Source organism: Guyanagaster necrorhizus (genome assembly GCF_019112545.1).
Source record: "Guyanagaster necrorhizus MCA 3950 unplaced genomic scaffold BT62scaffold_10, whole genome shotgun sequence".
In the NCBI taxonomy this organism is placed as follows: Eukaryota; Fungi; Basidiomycota; class Agaricomycetes; order Agaricales; family Physalacriaceae; genus Guyanagaster; species Guyanagaster necrorhizus.
The window spans coordinates 1315768-1340256 of NW_025064889.1; the positions used below are offsets into that span (position 1 = coordinate 1315768).

Here is a 24489-nt window from a genome sequence, read left to right on the forward strand (position 1 = left end):
AGGGTAACCACCTAAAGCAAACAAGGAAAGAACCACCACTGAACCTCTTCCGCGTACTTCACCCACTGCTCCCCAAACAGCACATTCATCTGCCGATCCTCCGCCTTGGCACGGCTTATACCCACAGATAATGTCCACAACCACCATAAACCCCACAGCGGATACATCACCACCCTTCCCCACCCCGTTCCAAATGCACATTCCACCGCCCAGCTCCCGCGCGTGAAATGCGCAATGCTGATCCCCATCACGAGCAGCATTGACCCCGCGTACGCTGGGTGGCGTACGTGCGCGTAAGAGCGTGACATGATGAGCCTGTGCTCGGGGTGGATTGTCAGGTCGAACGTGAAAAGTTCGCCGAGTGCGTAGAAGCAGTCAATGCGTATGAGGGCTCCGCAGAGGATGGAGGTGAAGCCGATGAGGAAAAGCGGGGTCGGGGGGTGTTCGAGTGAATGTAGCGTAGAGGCGGGACAGACGAGCGTTGATACATAGGGCGGACTCGCTGGAACTAAGGAACAGAGGTAGGCAAGTGTCTCGAACGCAGCCAAAGCCCATAGCACCACCGAGTGGATCTATGAGAAAGTTAAAAGAAGCCGAGCAAGAACGAAGGTTTTCGTACCCAGAATATAAGAGGCGCTACCTGGAGAATGAAATGCGCTTCCGTGTGGTAGCGACCTTTTTTGGGGGTAGGGTTTGGGCAAGTCAGAGCAGCTTGGTGCACGACGGCTTGGATGACGGTAAATGAAGCTCGAATGAAAGACATAGCTAGAAGAGCGAGAGCAGGATGTCAACTGTATTAGCCAGATAGTGATGCTCATCTTGTATGCTATATATACACATCTCGCCTTGGAGCATCGAGGCGTGAGGCAGGCTTTGTGCCGAGTAAAAGAATCGTCTCTGAGATTCGCGACGCCTCTAAAGAACGGAGATCTCATCTGGTTCTAGTCGTCGAAAGTCCGCGGCAAGCCAGTCGAGAATGCAGGATTCAGGAAATGTTCGTACTAGGAAGCCAAGTTCGCTTGCCCCTTGTGAGGGAAGTCACAGTTATAGGTCAACTAACCATTCAATTGACGTCAAAAGATCAAAGACCGCAACACGTGCAAAGTATCCTTCTCCTAACGATGTTCACGAAGAGACGCGATGTATATGCGCTGTAATACCCGAGGTGTCAGGCCGAGGATTCAAAAGAATAAAGGATTGCTCTTACAAAGGTTCTATGACATAAAATTACATTGTAGTCGTTATTCAATCTACATGTAGCATCAGTTTCAAATTTAAAGGTCGTCTGCCGCAAAAGAAACTCACAGTGAAGCCCGTCAAGAATATCCAACGGCCCAGATAATCCCACCTTCCATCAGTAAGTACACCACACCCAGGCTCTCATCAATCTCGATACTTCCCCTCCTATTCCCGTGCCAACTGCCCATTCCCTGTCCTTCATTGAGCCGATCTACAAGATTAATCTCCAGAGGAAGATGAAGATCGTGTATCGAGCAGCTCTTATCCTCTGCAAGCCTCAAAAGCTTAACACGGTTCCCCGCTGTTCCGTCCATGTAATGGACCAACACATGTCTGCCCGACGCAGCAGGAATTGCTTCCATCATCTCACACCGCGGGAACTCGAACTCGAACTCTGTTCGCTCGTTCTGCGGAGACTGGAAGGAGTATCGAACGCGGTAGCCGGGGAGGACGGAGGTATGTGATACGGACCGTCCAGTCAAAGGACAGTTATGTATGTTCGATGTAAATGGCGGCAGAGGAGGTTGCACTACCGGTGCCCGTAAGAATATCTCGCTGGCTGATAGGCCGGGCGACAACGTATACTCATAGACGGTGTACGTGTTCCGAGCGTACTTGATGACGTTGAGTGTATTGCCGGAGATGTAGCTGTCAAGGTGAGTTTTGATGGCGGGTTCTGGCAATGACGCCTCGGGGACGGCGTTAAGGATGATTCCGCTCTCAGCAATAGAATGAAGACTCTTGACTCCAAAGCCTGCGCGAAGCTTTTGTGTATGCCACGTCAGCGCGACCAGGTATCGATCATTGATGGCAAGGGTAATGTACGAATGGGAAAACGATTCCCCGAGGGTTATTTCTGTACGGAAAGTCTGTTCAAATTTGACCGAGCTTCGGTCGGCGTAATCCACGCAGATTCCTGTGGCACATGCAGTTCTGTTTCTTCATTCATTATTTCAGAACAGGAAAACCAAAGGAGAAACTCACAACATGCTGTCATAGGAAGACACATATGCCAACACCATCCGGCCTGGCGTGATGTAAGAAGGATACGATACGGAGTGCAGTGTCCCCACATCCTTCATGACTCCAACGCAGCTCCCAATCTTGGTATCCCAGCAACTGATAACCTCTTTTGCAGCGGAACCCGTTACCACAAGGTGAGTTCCTGGGATAATAGCAAGAAAACACTCGTCCGTGCTCGTTGGTTTGTAATGCTTCGTTTCCGTCCCCCTCCAGTATTGTGCTTTGGGGCTAGGCAATGACCAGTTCTTCCATAGAAAAATGACGTGATACGCGATCTTCCTGAGGGTGTTGCAACTGAGCAAGGATAGATCTTCTCGAGGAGGACACGCTATGGGGAATATCTTGCGCGTCGCGTGAAGGACATGACTCCACAGCTCCCGGGAGTTGAAGAACTCGGAGGAAGACTAGGAAAGACCTCATAAGCTACTATCCCATAATGAGAGTACAAGATGGCCTACATGAAGTAATGGCAACGCCTCACGCAGATCCATATGCCATAGTATCTCGAAGTGAATATCTACAGGGAGTTCCGGGAAGGACAGCGCTGGTGCCGCCACCATGGCTGTGCGACGTGGCTAATGGTATATCGTTGGAAGAAGAGGGTTGGAGCCAGAAATAACCACGGTATCTATGGGTGTCGCACGGTCAAATTAGTGAAACGTAAAACGCGATAACTTCTTTCCGGCATTTCATACGGACGCATGCACATGGCGCTGATGGCTGTGCTATGCATTTCAGCTGTCAGATTCACGGGCCATATAATGGGGAGATTACGCAGTGGTTCGTACATTCTACACACAGAAAGATTCTGTAGCGCCAGCGGAGAGAAATATTGTACGCTGCAGAGTAAAGATGAGCGAACTCACGGAATCATGTTTCATTTCACGCACCATTCGAACCGTGCAAATTCCATATATATAAGCGGGCACGCCATCAGACGTCCAGAATGCCTCATATCAGTATTAGTATTGTTTATCGAGTCATCGATGGAGCTGATATGTTGAGCCTCGATTCCATCTACCCCCGGAGGAAATGACACGCCACTTCAGAAGACAGAACAGGAAAAGGTAGTCCTGCGGCTGGAAAGTAGCCTGCGCAGACAATTGGGGCATTATTGCATCATCTCCTTCTGTCCGTCACCGTTCTCGAGGCCTGAGGGGGCTACAGAATTTCTGTTGAGCAACATTTCGCAGACTTTATGATATGAGACAAAGGAAAAGGAGCAAGGCGGAGGGCAAGTCAAGCTTCTTGTGGTCAGAAGCAAACCACTAGTTCGGTTCAAAGTGATCATATTGGCCCGATCGGACCGGACCTTCCGGGATGGTGCAGAGCCTGTCTTGGCCATTACTCTGACTGTAGTGTTCTAAAATGTGCAGAAATATACAGGTCAGCTGTTAACAATTAACAGCATATATGCACTCAAACCTTTGTTTGAGGACAGCATTGTGACCATCAAGTGATATAGACCTCTCCAGAGTCTTCATTGCATTGTCTCTCTTTTGGACTACCTCTGAGTAGCTCAGTCTTGCCTGGCAATTTCCAAAAATTGCCTCTCAGAGTTCTTTTATTGTATGTCATGCATGTACCTCATGGCATCATCAATGGCCATTCTGTTGTCATCCTCAGAGCCTGATAAGACATCAAATCTATTTTTTATGCTAGTACTAGTAGTAGACCTAGTAATTTTTAAACTAGGGTCTGGAAAAGAGGTATATCTATCCTTTGTCTTCCTCATAGTCTTCCAGCCCTTCACATCATCAGATGGAGTACTACAGAATAATCATTGAGATCCAGTAGATCAAAATTCAGTGCAGTTTTATAACTTATAAATACCATCTCATTCACAATATTATGACCACCATTCTTGTCAGGAAAGTTGAAGTCATCTGATATGATGGACTTCTCCTTCATGAGCAAGAACAATAATCCCTGCTCATTGATTGAGATAGGCCTCAAGCCTCTTGTCCTCACTTTGGGTGAGAGGCTTGCAATGCTAGAAAGAAGGCTTCTGAGATCTCCTAAAAGGTCAGCATTATTTTTAGAATAAATAGTCAGATATTTAGCAGGAGTTGCAGGTACTCTTTTTCTGCTCTAAGCATCAGGATGCTCCTGTTCAGATGAAACATGCTTCTTTGAATGAGCAAACAGTCCAGCTATTGTCAAAAGATGGCATCAAGCAAGAGTAAAAACAAGATAAGTTAAGAGAGATGAGAGGAAAGCAAAAGGTGTCAGGGATTTTGGTTTGTGAAGCAAAGTCATATGGTGATGAGCTTTTAAGCTCTGTATGCTCAGAATTCACAGATTTAAAATACAATTTTTCATCTCCATCTCTTAGATGGGATTTCATGAAATTAACCATTGTCATTTCAATCTAACTTCAACATCATTCCACTAACTTTCTCTCCACTTTTTCATATTGGCATGCTATCACCAGGCATATTTGATCACAGATCCTCTATTAATAAACTAATTGTCTTGAGCTTAGTATGAGGACACCTATAGTTAGCCAAGTTGGACTCTCCAATGTGTGAGAAGCCCAAATGTGATTGCATTGCATATGATCACTAAGAAGAGTATACAAATAATGTAGCTACCATATCCATGGGAGAGAACAAATATAAATATATCAGAGTGGATAGCAAGCAACTACATCTAATGAGGCTGTAAGTAAATGAGACAATCAAGAATGATAAGTGGCATATCTGGTGAAACTGTGAGAATATGTGGCAGAGAGGATAAGATCCCTCTGTCACTCACAGTCTGCCAGATAATGACCAATCTGCAGGATTGAGTTGCAATCCACCTTGCTTATAACCTAGGAGGTTAAGGCAAATAAGTATGCAGTTGGAGACTGGCACAAGTTTAACTTACTTATACTCAATCTTCTTGTGACTAGAGAAGAGAGTATGACTTCACTTGTGACCTGTTATAGCTGGAAGATAAGGACTACTGACATATGGTGTAGAGATGGGACTCATGAATTTGTTCTCTTGCTTGCAACCTTACTAATAGAAAGAATATGTATTCTATCTATAGTCTATGAGGCAGAGATATGTGAGCTGTGGAATATGTCTCTATCAATGTATAGAGCACTCACTCAATGATTAACCTTGTATAAACCTCTTTAAACTTAACTAATCATTCAAGCTTAGTGTAAGAGTACTTATAGTTAGCCAAGTTAAGCTTCCTGCATGTTGGAGAATCTGAATGCAATTGAATCATGTATAATTGCTAATTGCTAAAAAGAAGAAATGTGTAATAAGCATGCCATGGACCTTTGATTCCAATCCAACCTCCATTGTCCAAACTCCACATTTGATCAGACTCCATTGGACTCCACTTTCCCAGTTTCTATTTCATATTCCATTCTATATTTCATCTACTAATTTCATCTCTTTAATTTATCACACCTAGATTCTGTCACAATAGTGAATAGATATATATCAGAGTCTTTGGAATCCTGACTCCTCTAGCTACAATAGTCCAGACATAGACTTGATCTCTAGAATCCAATTTCTCAGACTCTGTACTAGTATATAAGCTGTAGAATTACTTGTACATACCACAGTTTGAATATCAACTTGGTTCAGCCCAATAACTTCACTCTCAAACCAACTCTCTCTCTTCTGTTGACCTTCAAGTCAACTATTGTCTCCAGTCCATAGATCTCTCACTCTATAGGACCAACTTTGTCTCTCACTCCATGGACCTCTGTCAGTATCCATCTTAGGGCTTTGACCCAGGGGTGACACTGCTAATAGCTTTGACAAGGCCCATGCACTCTGCAGCCCCTGCTGCATGCATTCAGTCCTTCTCTATTGGCACATTCCTAACACATAGACAAAAGTATGATAGGTCTTATATATACTTGAAGTTAGGGTCTAGTTACTATAGCAGATGAAATAAGTATGAAAGTGAACAGATAATAGAAATTTGGGATCACCACAGTTGAGAAAGAGAAATAGTAACAAGTGCTAGCACCCATGCCAGTATGAATCTCCTACAGTGTTTTATCAATTCTCCAGCATTTTTTTAGGTTGCTATAAGCAATAGTGCAGGGAAGTCCAAGAAAGAGCCATAGATATCAGATACAGTGGATGCTTTCATCTTAAATTTCTTCCAGCACATTCACTTTGGCTATACCAGAAAATGAATATTACATAACCGCTCGCTTCCCACAGTCGGCCCGCGATGCGTCAGGTTACACGTGACCTGCTTTCTTTGTTCTCTTCTATCGCTCGACGTTCAACTTCAACACTATTCAAACATTCAAAATGTGAAGTTGAATATTGAACGTGTGACTCGTTGGCCGCGGCGTGTCAAATACTAACCGGATAAGGATTCTGCCGAAAAAGTAAGATATGTCTTGAAATTTCAAAATTCCATGACTCATTCAGAGAGCTATATTACCCCTCGCTATTACAGTGTAAGGCAAAGCTTCTCGCCTGTTCTTCCTCTTACAGCTTGGATTCACAATGGATCCCTCTTCTTCCTCTGAATCTTTGGAGTCTTTGGTCCTCCCCGCTGAGCTGCCAGCCTTTGGGCATGCGATGAAGGAGTATTTTCATTTTGATCCTGAATACATCAACTTGAATCATGGTGAGCCTTTGGATCGTCGTGATAAAATGATATGCTCAATATGTGAAGGCTCCTATGGATCTCTTCCTCGACTGGTTAGTGCTTGGTGCAATGCTCTATCTGACAAGATCGAAACGAATCCGGATCTGTTCATGCGATTGACCTACCAGCCCATGTTGGTCGCCGTACGCGAAAAAGTTGCTAGCTTTATCGGAGTCAGTGATGTCAGTGAGGTGGTATTAGTCCCGAACGCATCGCATGGGGTTAACACGGTCCTGAGGAACTTTATCTGGGAAGCGGGTGATGTTATAGTTAGCTGTAAGATCTCTTATTTACCTTGAAGCATCATCTCAGGTACTGATCAACGCTTAGGCAATACAACATATGGCTCGGTATCCCGAACGGCGCAGTATATTTCCGACGTCCCACCCCATCCGGAGATTGCGCAGTTCACTCTCCTCTTTCCTACGACCAAGGAGGATATTATCTCTCGATGGAGGGAGCATTTAAGGTCGGTTCGAGAGCGCGTCGGAAAGAATGCGAAAATAGTTGCTGTTATCGACGCGATTATATCTACCCCAGGAGCTCTTCTTCCTTGGGAGGACATGGCAGATATCTGCCGTGAATTCGAGGTATGGAGCGTTGTAGATGCAGCACATGCCATTGGACAACAGTCCGGAATTAAACTCGACGAAGTCAAACCAGATTTCTGGATAAGCGTAAGTAGTGGTATACAGTGAGGAGCTTTCTGACTGAAAATACGCTAGAATTGTCACAAGTGGTTGTTCGCAAAGAGGGGCGTTGCGGTATTGTACGTTCCTAAAAGGTGGGCCATCGTATCTTACATTTGTTGATTTGTATCCACTGATCGACCATCCGCATAGGAACCAGCATATCGTCAAGTCGAGCTTTCCGACGTCGGCTACCTACATATCGCCCGAGGACCGTACAGGACTAAACTTTGTGGAACAGTTCGAATGTAAGGCCCATTTGTTCAGCCTTAATTTCTTTCTCATTCCGCCTTAGGGAATGGAACCATTGACTTGGTGCCGTACTTCAGCATTTCTGCGGCGCTTGATTTCCGCAAGTGGCTTGGCAGCGAAGGCGCGATCAACGAGTATTGTCATAAGCTAGCAATCGAGGGGGGTAAAGCTCTGGCGAAAGTTTTGAACACGAAAGTCATGGATGAAGACGGCCAGTTTACTGCGCATATGGTGCGTTTGGTCCTCTCGTCTAAAGCTGCTACTGATTGCGAGGCGCACAGGTCAACGTAGTCATGCCGCTTCCTGGTCACCTGAAGCCGACGGTGGAATTAGATCTGATGTTCAAACAGAAGCTGCTGGTCGAACACAAGGCGTACGCCACTCATTGTTATCATAATGGGATGTGGTGGGCGAGATGTAGCGCCCAGGTTTGGAATGAGGTATTTTTCGTTTATCGAGCGGTGTCATGCCCCTTACTGATGTTCCGGAAGGTCGAGGATTTCCAGAAGCTCGGAAAGGTTCTCCTTACAGTATGCAGTGAGATCAAGGAGGAATATAGAAGAAATTGAATACCGATATTGAGGGCGTACTGGTACATGGTCCCCGACAAATTCTGTAAGTTACGTGTCATCTACAGGAGCGAGTGTCAAAGAGGGCGTCCGTGCAAGTCATCCCATTTTCTTTGAATTTCGACGTTTTTCCTCTTCCAATGCATGCGTTATCAGGCGTTCTGAATTTTTATGTACGTATCTGATCCTGCCATGTGATGCTATCTGCTTGAGTTACCTCGCCTTTGCAAGGTTATCTACACATGTTCAAGCACTTCCAAACTCGGCAATCTGACTCCAGCTCTGTTTCTTACCGCCACTGCCATTACTGCAAATACCCATCGACATGTCGAACGACTACGTTTATTCCCACTGGGCCGACTTCTATTGGATACCCACCAATCTCGAGGATGACGCCATCATCAACGTCTTCTTCACTGGATATCTGTGGGGAATCCTCCATCGTAAAGACAAGTCTGGTTCGTATCACGCTGCGGAGAAGTTTGCATCCACAGCTGTCGAGTTGATTGATCTTGTCTCGTCCCCATCTTGTTGGAATATTTTCATCTCTCCGTAAGTAGGAGGCTTAGGACCTTTCGTTTACCTCCAGTTAACCTCCATACAGTTTCACCCGCTCGTATATCACGAGAGTCCTGTGCTTAGTGGCGTCATCCCTTTTGCTTTTCATCTTAACAGTCCTGGCCGCTCTTCCCTCACTGTCTCTTCGGAACTCTTAAATCGTGGCTTTCTCTTGCTTATCTCATGGGCTAACTCACACGCCGGTGAAGGTGCCCCCAGTGTTCTTAAAGATATTGATTATCTCTTCGAATGAGGACGATAGATCCTAATAAGCGGAACATGGAATGGGATTCTCTTGATGTAAATATTGATGCAACAGGACATCTCAGGTCATTCCGGATGTGATGTCGTTCATGCCGGGCGGCTCATAGAAAACGCTAGGATCGACGCGACGACCCTTATCAGGGGTGGACTTGGAGGGAGAAGGAATAGCGGAAATAGCAGGAGAAAGAGACGTAAAAGATCCACACTCTACCTGGTCAAAGTCTAAGGTAGAAGCGCGGCCAGGACGTGCCAGAGTAACAGTAGTATCCATCCTGGAAAGCGGGCGGTGGTATGAAGGACATCAACAAGGTGTGGAGGTTATATATGCACGAACCCATCTCTGATACGGTCCAGTACAGCAAACCATGGCCTTCCAGAAGAGGTTATACATTAAAAACTTGCGAATGTAACGAGGACATCAGCAAGCAAAGGTGGCAGTGTCCGACTCGGAAGGGTCAGTCTTTTGCGTGGTCAAAATATCAAAATATCAAAATCAGAATCAAGAACGTTTCCAGCACGTTTTCGCAGCCGTGTTATCAACCCTTCTCCACGCAGGATCGTGTCATTGCGACGAATTCGACGTGAACATTTACTGCTCCATGGTAAGCGACGGTCTGATGGTCGTCTCTCAAACTCACCTTCAGTAGGATGCTGCTACTGACGACGCCATGTCTTTCCTAGCATCGTGGGAGGACGCAGAGGTGGCGTAATCTTCTTGTGTCCTACTAGGTCCTGATAATATTATGTATACCAAGGGAACTTCTTCTAAGGACCGCTTACCCTCTATGCAGAATGCACTAAAGACCCTCATCGACATGGAGCCATCATTCTTTCATTCTCTACAATACCTGATAACCCAAACTGCCATCTGCGCTCCTTCGGTGGAGGAAACCACACTTTCGATCCTCAAACCTCTCCGTGACGTTACTATCGATTTCCTTTCCCCAGTCCTCACGGCTTGGACAGAGGCTGTTGCTCTCCTAGATTGCTTCGCGTATATCTTACATCATGATACGTTTCCACATCCAACTTATTATGCTGAGAAGTACGACTTGATGCGATTGAACGCTCGACTCGTGAGGGACGTTTTCCCGCTTCTCGATGCAATTATCACGAGTATCGATGAGCCACTCGTTGCCGAGCTACGAGGACCATACGGCCTTGAACCTATTCTCAGTATCCTGAAACGGCTTCCTTGGTCGTCATCCATGCGCTCCACAGGTTTTGTCGAGGCGCCATGGAATGCTTGAACACCATCGAGAAATATCTCGTCCGACTTCATGATTTTGTCGGAGATGACTTTCGCGTCGGGCCTCTGGAGGGCCGTCAGGAAATCGGTGATGGCTTGCTCAAGCTCAGTATCTATGCGCGTCGCTGTATGAGGCATTCCTCACTTCACTCACGTCAATTTGGACAAAAAGGAGGAGAGATGATGGTCAGGTGGGACTATGTGGGCAGAGAGTATTTGCGCAACGATCCTATATTTTCGTCAATGATTCGTTGAAGTTTTCTAGATTTTGTTTTGGATCTTTATCTTTACCATGCACGTCAACAACGTCGAGTTTATCCAATAGTATTGGCGCCTTTCACCCGTGTATTCTACTTATCTCGCTTACTCTCGTTTGAAAGGAAAGATGGTTACGGTGATGTCAAGAGGGATATCTTGAATTTACCTTGACATGAAGTGTGTATCAGTGTCTAAGATGTTTGTTACTGAAAGCCCACGCGCAGCAATAGAAATAATAGTTTTTTTGTATATATAGAGGTGCAATCGAATGGTAAAAGGCGAACGAAGGCGGTGGTGCTGTTTTCAAGGTGCTGAAGCAAGAGGACGACGGCATGTGTTGGACTTTCTTTTGCTTCCTCACCAGTGTTCCTCTGACTCACTTATAGTCGTCGGGAGTTCCCTTCTCTTTGACATTTCCAGCTTTTTCGTGTCAAATACAATACTATGGGGTCGGTACCCGAAACTTATAACGACTGCTGCGCTTTCCCTACGGCTTTCTGTCTGCTTCAATAGCCACAATAGCTGACACAAGTTAACCGACCTGTCACCGCAGCCCAACGACAGCCTCTCCCGGCCTCCGACTATTCAAAAGAATGTTCTGTTACTACGGCCTGTAGGGTACGTCCTTGCTGCATCGTTTGTTATCAACAACTAACTCCATTGCTCGCAGCCTGATGCTACCGCCTCTCTCGGTTTCACTTCTGCATCAAGACTGTACGATTTCCATATACTTGTCCTGTCTTGTTCTTCAGTCCTGAGTGCTTGGGCACCAACAACTGCTCTTTTGGATGTGCCAAACAACAGGTACTTCAATGCTCCCAAACCAACATTCGCCATCACAAGCGTCTCTGAAATGTTCCATGGGGAAACCTATGCAGCGCCCGTTCATGCATACACCATGTTCTCCGGTGTCTATGCAGCTTCTAAATTATGCTGTGCTCCAAGTTCACCAGAGAGGTGACCAGTGAAGTGGATGCTTGATTTTAGGGCATCGTCCTGTATTCCTCTCTCAAACTCTAAACATACTGTTGAACTCTCAATAAAATTATTTCCTCCAGGATTTCACCAGTCCGACATGTCTGTGGCATGGGAACTCTTTCTACATCAATGCTCAGCCATGTGCATAATGAATGAGATGTTTTCCCTAGGGACCTTGTTGATATTTGGACTGTATCCAGAGTACATGCTTGTAAGACCTTTAGTCTTTGGGTTACAAACTCCTGAGGAGTTTCCCCATTGACTTCTCATATTTATACCAGACTACTCCTTTTCTAGTAATTTCTACCTAATTCCTTCAATTTCCCTCAGATTCTTTTCTTACTCAGCATGCTGGAATGCTGGATTGCTTGAATTCTCTTGCAGATTCCAACAGACCTGCTATCATCTATCACTTCCACAATCACCTCAGATAACACTCATTCACACCAGAGTATCATCATCAGTATCTCCAGTGAGGTCTCAGGCTTTCAGTATTGCTGTTACTTCTGGCACAATTGTGGATGCACTTCTTTTTCTCTTCTTCATTTCAAATGTGATCTATGTTTGGCCTTGACTTGGGTGGTTCAGTTGACCAAGTCTTCAGAGTAATCAAAAACCTTGATATCCCAATCACAGGATGCTGCAATAGAGTGAATGGAATGAGGTGAGAGCAGTTTAGTAGTGGGAGAGAATGTCTTGAAATAGTCTATGCTTTGGACTTGAGAAAATCTGTATGCAACAAGATGTGCCTTGTACATGTCAATCTCTCTGTTAGCCTTTTGCTTTATCAGTAGAGTCCATTTTGATCTGATGATATTGCATCCATATGGTTTTGGCATGGGTTTATTGCTAAATGTATCTATCCTTCTCATTGCTTCCATCTCAACATCTATAGCCTACTTATATAGTAGCTAATCCTCTCTCTTTATTGCCTCTTCAACCATTGGCTCATCTGGCATGTCAGCTATGATGGCATATATGTACTCTCTGATTTATGACTTGTCAGTGTCCTCAGCTTCAGCAAGACAAGCTTTGTGCCTCATCTGCTTGCTTTCAATGATGTTTTTCACATTGATTTTGCTAGATATATTATGCAGTGCAGTGGGTGTAACATTCTGCCCTTGATTTGGTGCTGGAGTAGGCAGTGGGCTGGATGGAGGTGTTGACAATGGTGTGGTTAATGTTGAGCTTAGTAGAGATGATGTCTTTAGACATGTTGGCTTACTTGATAGTATATGCTGAATGTTTTCAGCCTGTTTTTCAAGTCTGATCTCTGCTCTCTTTCTCTTATTCAGCATTCTGTAGATTCCATCTTCTCTCCTGCAGACTTTTGGAAACCTGATGCTCCTTTCAGTGTGTATAGATTGATTATCTGGATAATATATTCAGTGCCCATTGCTATTCTGATCAAACCTGACCCATCTTCCTTTGCATGCTCATTCCTCAACCTTTAACTTGTTCTCTGCATGGATCCAAACTTTACATTCCCATTTGTGTATCTGGTGTAGGTCTGACTTTCTCCTATAGAACACCTTATATAGTGTGTGACCTCCTACAGCCTTTCATGAGATATAGTTCTTTAACCATACTGCATGCTTTAATGCTTCTCCCCATAGATTCATCAGCAATCCAGTGGAATGTAATATTGCATGGACTTCTCAAGAAGCATGCAATTGAATCTCTCAGTGACTCCATTGTGCTCAGAGGTATTGTGAACTGTGAAGCAATGCTGTCTGCCCTTCTCTGTGATGTAATTATCAAATTTATGACTCTTGTACTCTCTTCTGCCATCCAAATGCAAGATTTTTATCTTTATTCCATACTTCTTCTCTTATCTTGCATTAAGATCTTTAAAGGACTGCAATATCTCATCCTTTGCATGAAGCAACATAATCACTCAGTATCTTGATGCATTGTTGATGAATGAGACTTAATATTTCTTGTGCTGATTGGTTTCTACTGTTGCAGATCTTCAGATGTCACTATAGACTTGGTCACTGACTTGCTGTTATGATTTTTTTCATTTCTTTTCTGACTTAACCCCTATTTATGCTTAGTCAGAGTGTGTTAGATTCAAGCCACACATGACCAACTAGCACATGATAATCTAACATGGCTTTGCATTCAAGCCTTCCATTAAAGTCCACTTTTATATACTATTCATTGGTCCTTTGTACTTCAAGGCTTTATGTGATTTGCTTGAGAGTAGAATGAGGATGTATAAACTTTAGCTCAAAGCTGAGAATTACCAGTGAGAGCAAGCTTCTTAAATACTGTACATGTCTGGCTAATAATACTACTTACTTATTGTGTGTCTCTCTGTCCTTTGTGCTCTTTGTACTGGAGTATCATTACTGTACATAAAAGACTGATTGTGCATCATCAAGCAACATCATTGCATCAAAAGACAATGACAGACTTAGCTAGTTGTGATGACTAAGCCTTATCCCATGGTCTTAAGTGCTTATTTTAGCACCTTGACTAAGCATAAATAGGGGTTAATTTGAGGAGAAGTAGGGAAAATCATAACATTATCCCCTCCTTAAGACCATTGTTCTGATAGCTTAATTAAGGGATAATTCATAGTCACATATGCTGTTGTCCACATCTATTTGTTTCTCATTGACCCATTGATTTGATTCTGGACCATAACCCTTCCAGCTGACTAAGTAGTCGATGGTAGTCATTGTCTCCCTCTCTTTTGCCCTGATCTTCTGCAGTTTATAGTTCAGGACTTGGTTGATTTCATAATGTTCTTCATCATTGATTAGATCTGGGGGTGGAGGTGGTAGGCATTCTTGATTTGGAAATGCTGGGGTGATATACAGCATCAATAGTGTCTTATTAAAGATATTGTGGATTTTTCAAGTGGGCAGCAATTAGAGTTTGTATGCACTCACACTGATCTTTGAGAGTATTGAGAATGGGCCAGTCCATTTGTCTGCCAGTTTGTGTTTAGGACATGGCAAATGAAGGTTGGTGGTATCTAACCATACTTTGTCATTTATGTTATAGATGTGAGCCTCCTGTTGATGTTTATTGTAGTTGCATTTCATGGTTGTGGCAGCTTTTTCCAGGGCAGCTTTGGTTTCTGCATGGATTTTTGCCATTGTCATGACAAAGTCTGTTGATGCAGGAGTGGTGGTTTTGAGCTGTTCGGTCTGGGCAATGTGAGGATGGTGTCCATGATTAACAAAAAACAGTGTTTTTCCTGTTGCCAAGTGTACTTGGTTATTGTGTTGAAAGGCAGCTAGTGTGAGCCACTCTACCCAATTGTCTTGTCAGTAGTTAATGAAAAAGCAGAGATATTTTTCCACTTCTTGGTTTGCATGCTCCATTTGCCCATCAGTTTGAGAGTGATATATGGTGGATGCATTCCATTTAATGTTTAGAAGTCAATAGAGATCATCCAAGAATTTGGAGACAAATTAGGGTCCTCAGTCTGAGATAACCACCTGTGGCATGTCATACTTTGTATAGACTTTGTCTTGCAGGATTTTGGTCCATCCTTCAGAAGTCAATTCTGTCAAGCAGGTGATCAGAATGATTGCCTTTGAGAATCAATCAACTATGACTAAGATGACATTATAGCCATTACAATCTGGTAATCCAGTGACTATGTTGATCGAAATATGGATTCATGGTGATGACAGGACCTCATTCAGATGAAGTGGTGCAGCTTGAGCCTGTGTCAATAATTTGCCACATTGGCAAACCTCACATGCTTTGATGTATGTAGTAATGTTCTGTCCTATTTTAGGCCACCAATATTCCTGTAGGACTAGCTTCTTTGTTTTGGCAATGCCAGAATGTCCAGCAGTAGCATAGTCATAATAGATGGTGATAATTTCACCATATAATCTATGATCTCGAGAGATATAAATTCTCCCATCATAGTGAATTAACCCTCCCTTCTTTGTCATCTCTCATTTGTGATTGAGGGATGGGGCCACTCATTGATCCCATTTATGACTGTCATGGATCATGCTTTTGATATACTTATGGATTTCCTCCTCTATGAGCATTATCATTGCTTGGAAATGTTCAGGTCAGAGTAAGGTTATGCTCTTGTTATCAGCCTCCCCCTGATCATGGTCTGCTCTTTGGCTAAGCAGGTCTGCTTTCTTGTTGGCTGTTCCAGCTTTGTGATGGAGGGTGTACTGATACTGGCTAAGTTCAGTAATCCATCTGGCTTGTCAACAGTTTAGCTTCTGCAGCTGGCAAAAGTACCATAAGTTTTAATGATCAGTCCAGATCTCAAAAACTTTGATGGCCCCAATGAGATAATGTTGCCACTTTTTTAGAGTGAGCATGATAGCAAGGAGTTTCTTGTCATAGATTTTATAGTTTTGTTTGGTAACAGTGAGAGCCTTAGATAAGAACACTACAGGGCACCATTTTGCATCTTGTTTCTGAGACAAAATGGCCCTGATCACTCCTTCACTCAAGTCAGCCTCTACTCTGAATTTTCTGTCCTGCATGAGGATAGCTAGCACCACATCTCTGGCTAGTTGCCTTTTTAGCTTGTCAAAGATGGCTTGTTGGGAAGAGCCCCATACCCATGAGGCATTACTGGTTAGTTGGGTCATGGGTTGGACAACCTTGCTATAGTCTCAGATGAATTGTCAGTAGAAATTAGTAAATCTGAGAAACAACTGTAGTTTCTTTTTCTTGACTGGTTCTGGCCATTCGGTTACTTCTGCTACTTTGATGGGGTCTATCTGGATACTTTCTTTGCTTATGATGACTCCGAAGTACTCAGTTTTGAGTATCTCGAACTCACACTTCTCTGCTTTGAGGAATAATCTGTGCTTCCTCATAAGATTCAACATCTGTCATATCAGTTTCCTATGCTCCTCCTTGGTTTTTGACATGATCAGGATGTCATCAAGATATATAGTGATCTTTCCAGTGGTGATGAGGTCTCTGAATATGTTGTTCATCATCCACTGGAATGTCGCCAGAGAATTGGTGAGTCTGAAGAACATGACTGTTAGCTCAAATAATTCTCGGTTTATCTGGAATGCTGCTTTCCACTCATTCCCCTCTTTTATCTGAACATTGTTGTATCCCCATTGAACATTGAGTTTTGTGTAGTATTTAGCACTCCAGAGTTTGTCTATTAACTCTGAGATCAGTAGGAGTGAGTATCTGTTCTTGATTGTCATCTCATTAAGCTTTCAGTAGTCCTGAACCAGTTGAAGCTTGCTGTCCTTCTTTTTGATAAAAAAGAATGGGGATGCCATAGGGGATTTTGAGGGTCTAATGCATCCACTCAACAAGTTTTTGTCCAGGAACTTGTTGAGTTCCTGCTGCTCATTGTGTCCTAATGGATATGTTTTGCAGTCTAGATTAGCATTTGCATTTGAGATTAATTCAATTGCATAGTCCCATGGTTTTGGCTCTGGCAACTCATCAAAGCTTTCCTTCTTGAAGAGGTCCTTGAAGTCATGTGCCCACTCAGGCACTATTTCTTCAAAGGTTCTTTCCTCTCTTTGTTCATTGGCTTTGGCAGCGAGGTTATTGGCATGATGGATTGTATGAATATGTAGTTTGTTTTGTAGATCGACTATGAGAATGGTTTTCTCATCTTCCATCTCTTTATTCTATTGGTCTTCTAGATCTTCATCAGAGAGTTCAAATGGGATCTTCTGACATCAGCATCTTGCAAATGTGATTCATCCAGTTTTCCAGTTGATCAGTGGATTATGATGTATGAGCCAATCATGACCAAGGAAAACTTTCTTGGTTCCAAGATCTGTGACTACCAAATCGATTCGCTCAGAGTGATCACTGATTGTGAGTCTGAGTTCCATGAATTTGGTAATTTACCTGGCTTGGTTTTTGGTTCTGTCAGCATTATAAACAGGGATTGGGGCTGCTGTGGCTCAGATTGAGAGTTTATGCTTATTGATAAAAGTGCAGTTAATAGAGCTTCCTGTGTATCTGCTATCAATCAACATAGTTACTGCATAGGTGGAGCAGGATGTGAGGGTTTCTATCTGGGCTTTATCGAGCAAATCTCATCTGGTGGTTTTAGATCACTGAATAAACTTTTGTGGGCCCTGAAGTTTGTCAAGCCATTTCAAGGCCTGACATTGTTTAGCCTTTCTCATTCCTTCTACCATATTGTCAATTATTTCTTTGGTCTTGGTCTGATAAACCCAATTCTTGAGCACTACTTTAGCCATTGCTTCATCTTTGGGATCTTTGATGGCTCACCAGGTCTATTTGGTATCAAATAGTTTGAGCCAGGTATTAGGGCTCTCTGCCCCTGTTCACCTCAGAGGCTTTTGAGTTTTCTTTGCGATTCTTCAGTGTGCAAAGGGTCAATTGGTGCTATATTCAAATGCACAGTATAGATAGGTATAGTGATAACTACAGAAGTACTATTAGTCTAACTAGCAGCTAGGATTTGCATACTGTAAGAGTCTTTAGCTGGCACAGTGGAATTGCTCACTGGTCAGCCTCATCTTTTACTTCCTCCACTTTGGTCTCCTTGCTGAGTTCTTCATCCTCTTTCTGTAGCTTGGCAATCTGCACTCATATGTCCTTGCATATTTGTTTCTTCTTCAGGTAGTCTTTTACTATGTGGCCCTTTTAGCCACAATTAAAGCACTTGCCTTCTTTTTTCATCTGGTCTATATCTATAGGCTTCTCTACTCTTGTATATGTAGTTCCAGTTTCCATTTTTTAGGAGGTCAGAGTCAAAGGAGTTTCCTGTGGTTTCCTGGCAGTTGTTTCTGACTTGTTCAGAGTTGATGGGGTTGACTTTTTGGTGTAGTCTTGTAGGGTCAACAATTCTGCTTTCTGCCTTTGCCACTTCTTGTACATTTCAATGATCCTTTCCTTTCATTCATCATATCCTACTGGCATCAATACTCTGATGCTAATAGCTGAAATCATCATGATGTAAGAGAAGAGGATGCCCTGCTTGAGGGCCTCAACCATCTGACTGTCATTGGCTGTGTTGTCTCAGATTCCAGCTAGTTTGGTGAGCCATTCTAGCTTGTCGAAGTAGTCTGTGGCCACTCTGTCTCCTATTTTATACTTCTTGATCTTCTGTTTGTGTACTTCCTGTACTATCAGATCAATAAATTTGTTGTTTAACATCTGTTTGAACATGGGCTATGAGAGATATTGATAGTGCCCTCATGTCATTGATTGGAAGAAAGGAGAAATAAGGATCTACCATGTCTTTGCTTTCTCTTCCAGGTAGGAGGCAGCAAAGATGACCTTATTCATATCAGTTCCTAAATATCTGATGTAGACTTTGAAGTATTGCTCACAATTGATAAGGAAGCAATCTATATTGTCAGAGGCCCCTTTGAAGGAGCAGAGTTTCTGTAGGAGGTCTGGGTGACATTGAAGGACTGCTGCATCATGAGGTAATACCTCTATCAGGTTAGGCCAGTCTGAGAAGGGAGGGTGCTGCCACTCATATGGGGGTTCAAAGAAGGAATGTAGTGAGTTGTCATCCACTACTAGACTTTCCTGTAGTGGCTTATCCTTGCATATGATGACACTATCTCAAATGGTAAATCCCAGCTGTACTGCTTCCAGATCATCTTATGCCAGATCTTTTTCAGTCCCACTCCCGCTTGCTTCATTGGAGGGCAGCTGTGCTCTCAGTAATTGGCTTCTCTTGCCAGTCTATGGATCTCAGTAAAAGGTCAGCATCTCTCTGGATTGAGGTTGGGATCAGGAAAACCAGGTTGCCATGAAGCAGAGAGAAGAAGCAGAGTATGAAAATATACTTCAGATAGACAGGGTCATGTACTCAGCTCGTTTCTGAGTTTTGGGTAGCAATCATAGCATGAGATGTACAGATGATGGCATTGGATATGCTGGTGATCTTTGAATTAGGTCTTCAGGGTGCCTTTGGTTGTATTGAACTGTAGTATAGTCTGTTGCTGCATGCTTTAGAATTTCTGTTCTTTCATCAGTCATTGAATAGAGATATAATTGTCCTAATTCTGATGCTATCCAGATAGCATCATGCCATAAAAGGTTTATCCTCTGCAGGTAATGTTCTTGATATTCCTGCATCCTTACCTTCCTTATTTCTTGTTCCAGTTCTTCTTTGTCTGTTGATTCTTATAGTCCATATCCAAGAACCCTCCTAGGATGGGGTGGATCACTGCTTTCAGTTTCCTTTCCCTCTTTCTTGTCATTCTCTTCTTTCTCAGAGAGAAAAATGATGGGTGGATCATAGGGCCTCTCCACCTTCTCTGGTTGTATTGTCATTCTGCTGCCCTGGCTGGGTACTCAGCCCAGTGGTTGAAGGATCTGGTGTATTATTGTAGGTGGCAATAGGCTGACTTCTGATGCTGGAGTCATACTGGTTTTCCTCAGTTGTTCTCACCACCTCCACTTGCTCACGATAGAGGTGGACATTTTGTTGGTAGTCATCATCGACAAGTCATCCAATAATCTTACTTTTGAGAAATCCTCAGAGTACATAGGCAGAGATGTGGGCATTACCAGAGACTCAAAGTCCATAGTGTCTGAGGACAGACTTATCACTCCTGAACATTGAGTCAGCACTAGAGGTTTGGTGGGAAGGAGGATATTGCGAGGTTAGGGGTTGTTGGTTTCTTTTAATTCGAGTGCCATCTGCTCAATACTCAAAGATTCCACTGCCTGAGATACTGGGTTCTCTAAAGATGGAGAAGGAGAGAGAGAGGTCTGCTTATACTGGTGTGAGTACACTGGTGACCTCTGGTTGAAGTCTGTACCAGTTGGAGACATTGGTTCTGGCCAGTTGGTCTCTCTCCATCTCTTGCTGGTGGTTTCTATTCTGCTTGTTATACTTGGTGGTCATCCTTCTCTGTGACTCCTCTTCTGCATGTTAGTTCTCAGACTCATCATGTACTGGCTGTAGCTCATTCCACTGCCTACACTTCTCTTGTCAGATGGCATCATCATAGTTGAAGGGAATGGTAAGGTCTCAGATTGGAAAGTACTAGCATATGGTTTCTTTTCATCATGTTTGTCATCTTTGCTCATTGTCAGGCTAGTTTGAGGGGTTTTGTCCTACCCTGGTGCTGGTTTCAGTGAGGGGATGAGCATTATGAGACTGGCCACTAGGTGTTAGTGTGCAGAATCTTGAAGCCATCTGAGGGGCATCAAGAGAGTCTCAGGTATGGTTGGCAATCCCATGGATACAGGAGGTAGAAGAGTGACTGGAGGAGGGGGACTGACAGAAGAAATCTTCTGGGAGGTTCTGATCTTCATTGTTGGAGACAATATCTGGTACAAGGATTCTGTTAGGCTCAAGCATCACATGGACAGATACACGTGATAAACAGGCATTCCTTCGCACTTCGAGGAATCACCTGAGTCCACTTTGTATGTATCCATTTGGTGTGACACAAGATCAGTTATTGACTCGAGGTAGAATGGCATGTATAAACTTTAGCTCGAAGCTGGGGTCTTACCAGCAAGAGCACTGGTCTTAAATACTATACAGATGGTCCTAATTATATCGCTACTTATTATGTCTGTCTGTGTCCATGGTACTCGTTGTCCTTGAGCACCGAGACCGTACATAAAAGGGGAATTGTGTTGTTGCTAGGCTTGGTGGTCGTGACGACTTGGGGATCACTAGTTGTGCTGACTAAGCTTTCCCACGGTCTTGTGCCCTTCTGACTAAGCATAAATAGGGGTGAAAGGCGAATGTCAATGGAAAAATAAGGAAAATCATAACATTACCCCCCGCTTAAGACCATCATCCTGATGGCTTAATTAAGGGATAATTCATAGTCATGTATAGCGTCGTTGGCGTTCATGTATTTTTCATTTATCCACTGGTTTGATTCTGGCCCGTATCCTTTCCAGCTGACGAGGTAATCGACCATTGTTGTCATGCCGCCCCTGCGGGCTTTGACCTTCCGCAGTTTATGGTTCAAGATTTGTTCGATTTCGTAGTGTTCCTCATTATCAATTAGGTCTGGAGGTGGTGGTGGAGGTCGTTCCTGATTTGGAAAGGCCAGCACGATATATGGTGTTAGAAGGGATTCATTGAATACATTGTGTATTTTCCATCCCGGTGGTAACTTCAACTTGTAGGCAGAGTCACCGATTTTTGCCAGGATGGGGAAAGGACCGGTGTGTTTGTCAGCGAGTTTTCGCTTAGGTCGAGGGAGGTGGAGATTCATTGTGTCGAGCCAGACTTTATCATGTGTCTGATAAGTGTGTGCCGGGCGACGGTGTTTGTCATACTGTTTTTTCATGGAAGCTGCTGTTTTTTCTAATGCGGCCTTTGTTTCGGCATGGATTTTTTCAAGAGTCATGGCGAAGTCTGTGGATGCAGGTGTCATTGTTTTATGATGGGTTGTTTGGGCAATATAGGGGTGTCACCCATGGTTGATGAAGAAAGGTGTTAGGCCCGTGGCGGAGTGCACCCTGTTGTTGTGTTGAAAGGCCACGAGTGCGAGCCATTCGATCCAATCATCCTGTCGGTAGTTGATAAATAGTTGAAGATATTTTTTAACTTCTTGGTTTGCCCATTCAGTTTGTCCGTCAGTCTGCAGATGATAGGCTGTGGATGCGTTTCGTTTTATATGTAGCAATTTGTATAAGTCGTCGAGGAACTTTGATACAAATTGCGGCCCTCTGTCAGAAATGACGACTTGTGGCATCCCGTATTTGGCATATACCTCATCTCGAAGGATTTTCACCCACCCCTCTGAAGTCAATTCCGTCGAGCATGCAATTGGGATGATCGTTTTGGAGAACCGATCGACTATGACGATAATCACATCATAGCCATTGCAGTCCGGTAGTCCTGTGATCATATCCACGGAGATATGGGTCCAAGGTTGTGATGGTATTTCGTTCGGGTGTAAGGGGGCTGATCATGGCTGTGTGGATGTTTTTCCCCTTTGGCACGTTTCGCATGCTCTGACATACGATGTGATGTCATTGCTGAGTTTAGGCCACCAATAATTTTGGAGGACAAGTTCCTTTGTTTTGGCAATCCCGGGATGTCCTGCAGTGGTGTGGTCATAGCACGTCGCAATAATTTCCCTGCGTAGGCTTTGTACCCGTGGAACATAAATCCTTCCGTGGTAGTAGATCATTCCGTCTTCTTTTGTCATTCCTTGCTCATGATTGAGGGAGGCGGCGATTCTCTGATCCCATTGGTGTGCGTCTCATGTTGCGCTTTTGATGCGCTCGTGCATTTCTTCTGTTGGCATTATTAGTGCTCGAAAATGTTCAGGGCAGAGGATGGTGACTCTGTCATTATCATTTCTCCCTTGATTGTGATCTGCCCGACGGGAGAGGAGGTCAGCCTTCTTGTTAGCGACCCCGGCTTTATGATGGAGTGTGTACTGGTATTGAGCGAGTTTGGTAACCCATCGAGCCTGACGACGATTCAGCTTCTGAGGCTGACGGAAATATCGAAGATTTTGGTGATCCGTCCAGATTTCAAAAATGTCTGCTGCTCCAATTAGGTAATGCCACCACTCTTCGAGGGCAAGCATTATTGCGAGTAACTCCTTGTCATAGATCTCATAGTTCCTTTCAGTGACGGTGAGTGCCTTTGAGAGGAATGCAACAGGGCGCCATTTCCCATTCTGTTCTTGGGATAATACAGCGCCTATGGCTCCCTCGCTGGAGTCGGCTTCTACTCGGAACTTCCCTTCCTGGGATGGAATGGCGAGTATTACGTCCTCCACTAACCGTCGCTTTAAGTCTTCGAAGGCGAGTTGTTGTGGAGTTCCCCAATCCCATGGGGCATTACCAGTGAGTTGTGTCATGGGGCGAACGATTCTGCTGTAGTCTCGTATGAATTGCCTATAGAAATTGGTGAAACCAAGAAAAGATTGTAGCTCCTTTTTCTTGGTGGGAATCGGCCATTCTAGTACCCCCGCAACCTTTATTGGGTCCATGCGAATGCTCCCTTCACTAATGATCACCCCGAGGTATTTGGTTTCTAACACCTCGAACTCGCATTTCTCTGCCTTGAGGAACAGTTTATGCTTCCTCATGAGGGCGAGTACTTGTCGCACCAAGTCGCGGTGCTCTTCCCTAGTCTTGGACATTATAAGGATATCGTCGAGATAGATGGTTACCTTCCCAGTGGCGATGAGGTCTTTGAATATGTCGTTCATCATCCACTGGAAAGTGGCTGGGGAGTTGGTCAAGCCGAAGAACATGACGGTGGGTTCGAACAACCCTCGGTTGGTCCTGAACGCGGCCTTCCACTCATCTCCTTCCTTGATCCTGACGTTATTATACCCCCATCAGACGTCGAGTTTAGTGTAGTACTTGGCTCCTCGGAGTTTGTCTATTAGTTCTGAGATTAGCGGTAGCGGGTATCTGTTCTTGATGGTCATCTCGTTTAATTTGCGATAGTCCTGTACAGGTTGGAGTTTGCCGTCCTTCTTCTTTACGAAGAAGAAGGGGGAAGCCATGGGAGACTTCGACGGTCGAATCCGCCCGGAGGATAAGTTCTCGTCTAAGAACTTATCGAGCTCTAATTGTTCCTGACTACCGAGAGGATAGGTCTTGCAGTCAAGATTCGCATTGGCATTGGGGACCAGTTCGATGGCATGATCCCAAGGCTTTGGAGGCGGGAGCTCGTCGAAATTCTCTTTCTCGAAGAGGTCCCGATAATCGCATGCCCACTCTGGTACCATTTCTTCGAAGGTTTTCTCCTCCTTCCCTTCATGAGCCTTGGCGGCTAGATTGTTGGCGTGATGTACTGCCTGGATGTGGATCTCCTTCTGTAGGTCAACGGCTAAGATGGTTTCACCATCCTCCATCTCCTCATCCCACCGGT

General features: G+C 44.2%; 4 protein-coding genes across 4 annotated transcripts; 2 read left to right on the top strand and 2 right to left on the bottom strand.

Moving 5' to 3' along the window:
• Positions 1 to 11: 11 nt before the first annotated feature.
• Positions 12 to 763, bottom strand: BT62DRAFT_893212 (uncharacterized protein; the record flags this gene model as incomplete). The annotated part of the gene is made up of 2 exons (XM_043183137.1): positions 12 to 572; positions 620 to 763. 2 exons carry the CDS (start codon positions 761 to 763, stop codon positions 12 to 14), a joined length of 705 nt encoding a protein of 234 aa, XP_043040911.1.
• A 397-nt stretch (positions 764 to 1160) lies between these two features.
• BT62DRAFT_80998 (uncharacterized protein) lies at positions 1161 to 2405 on the bottom strand. The gene is made up of 3 exons (XM_043182343.1): positions 2224 to 2405; positions 1306 to 2172; positions 1161 to 1250 (listed from the first exon to the last, which is right to left on the bottom strand). The coding sequence occupies exons 1-2, from the start codon at positions 2319 to 2321 to the stop codon at positions 1317 to 1319; spliced, it is 954 nt and encodes a 317-aa protein (XP_043040912.1). The 5' UTR covers positions 2322 to 2405; the 3' UTR covers positions 1161 to 1250; positions 1306 to 1316.
• A 4332-nt stretch (positions 2406 to 6737) lies between these two features.
• On the top strand, positions 6738 to 8555 carry BT62DRAFT_1019503 (PLP-dependent transferase; the record flags this gene model as incomplete). The annotated part of the gene is made up of 8 exons (XM_043178253.1): positions 6738 to 6861; positions 6910 to 7158; positions 7213 to 7559; positions 7608 to 7666; positions 7725 to 7819; positions 7867 to 8054; positions 8105 to 8263; positions 8315 to 8555. The coding sequence occupies 8 exons, from the start codon at positions 6738 to 6740 to the stop codon at positions 8390 to 8392; spliced, it is 1299 nt and encodes a 432-aa protein (XP_043040913.1). The 3' UTR covers positions 8393 to 8555.
• Positions 8556 to 9649: 1094 nt separating this feature from the next.
• BT62DRAFT_81234 (uncharacterized protein) lies at positions 9650 to 10658 on the top strand. The gene is made up of 4 exons (XM_043182344.1): positions 9650 to 9668; positions 9719 to 9816; positions 9862 to 9915; positions 9970 to 10658. Exons 2-4 carry the CDS (start codon positions 9814 to 9816, stop codon positions 10462 to 10464), a joined length of 552 nt encoding a protein of 183 aa, XP_043040914.1. The 5' UTR covers positions 9650 to 9668; positions 9719 to 9813; the 3' UTR covers positions 10465 to 10658.
• Positions 10659 to 24489: the final 13831 nt, after the last annotated feature.

Coding starts and splice junctions, on each gene's coding strand:
- BT62DRAFT_80998 (XM_043182343.1), bottom strand. CDS start 2,321: ATGAAGGATGTGGGGACACTGCACTCCGTATCGTATCCTTCTTACATC. Junction 2,173..2,223: donor TCTTCCTATGACAGCATGTT/GTGAGTTTCTCC, acceptor ATGAAGAAACAG/AACTGCATGTGCCACAGGAA.
- BT62DRAFT_81234 (XM_043182344.1), top strand. Junction 9,916..9,969: donor CATCGTGGGAGGACGCAGAG/GTGGCGTAATCT, acceptor ATGTATACCAAG/GGAACTTCTTCTAAGGACCG.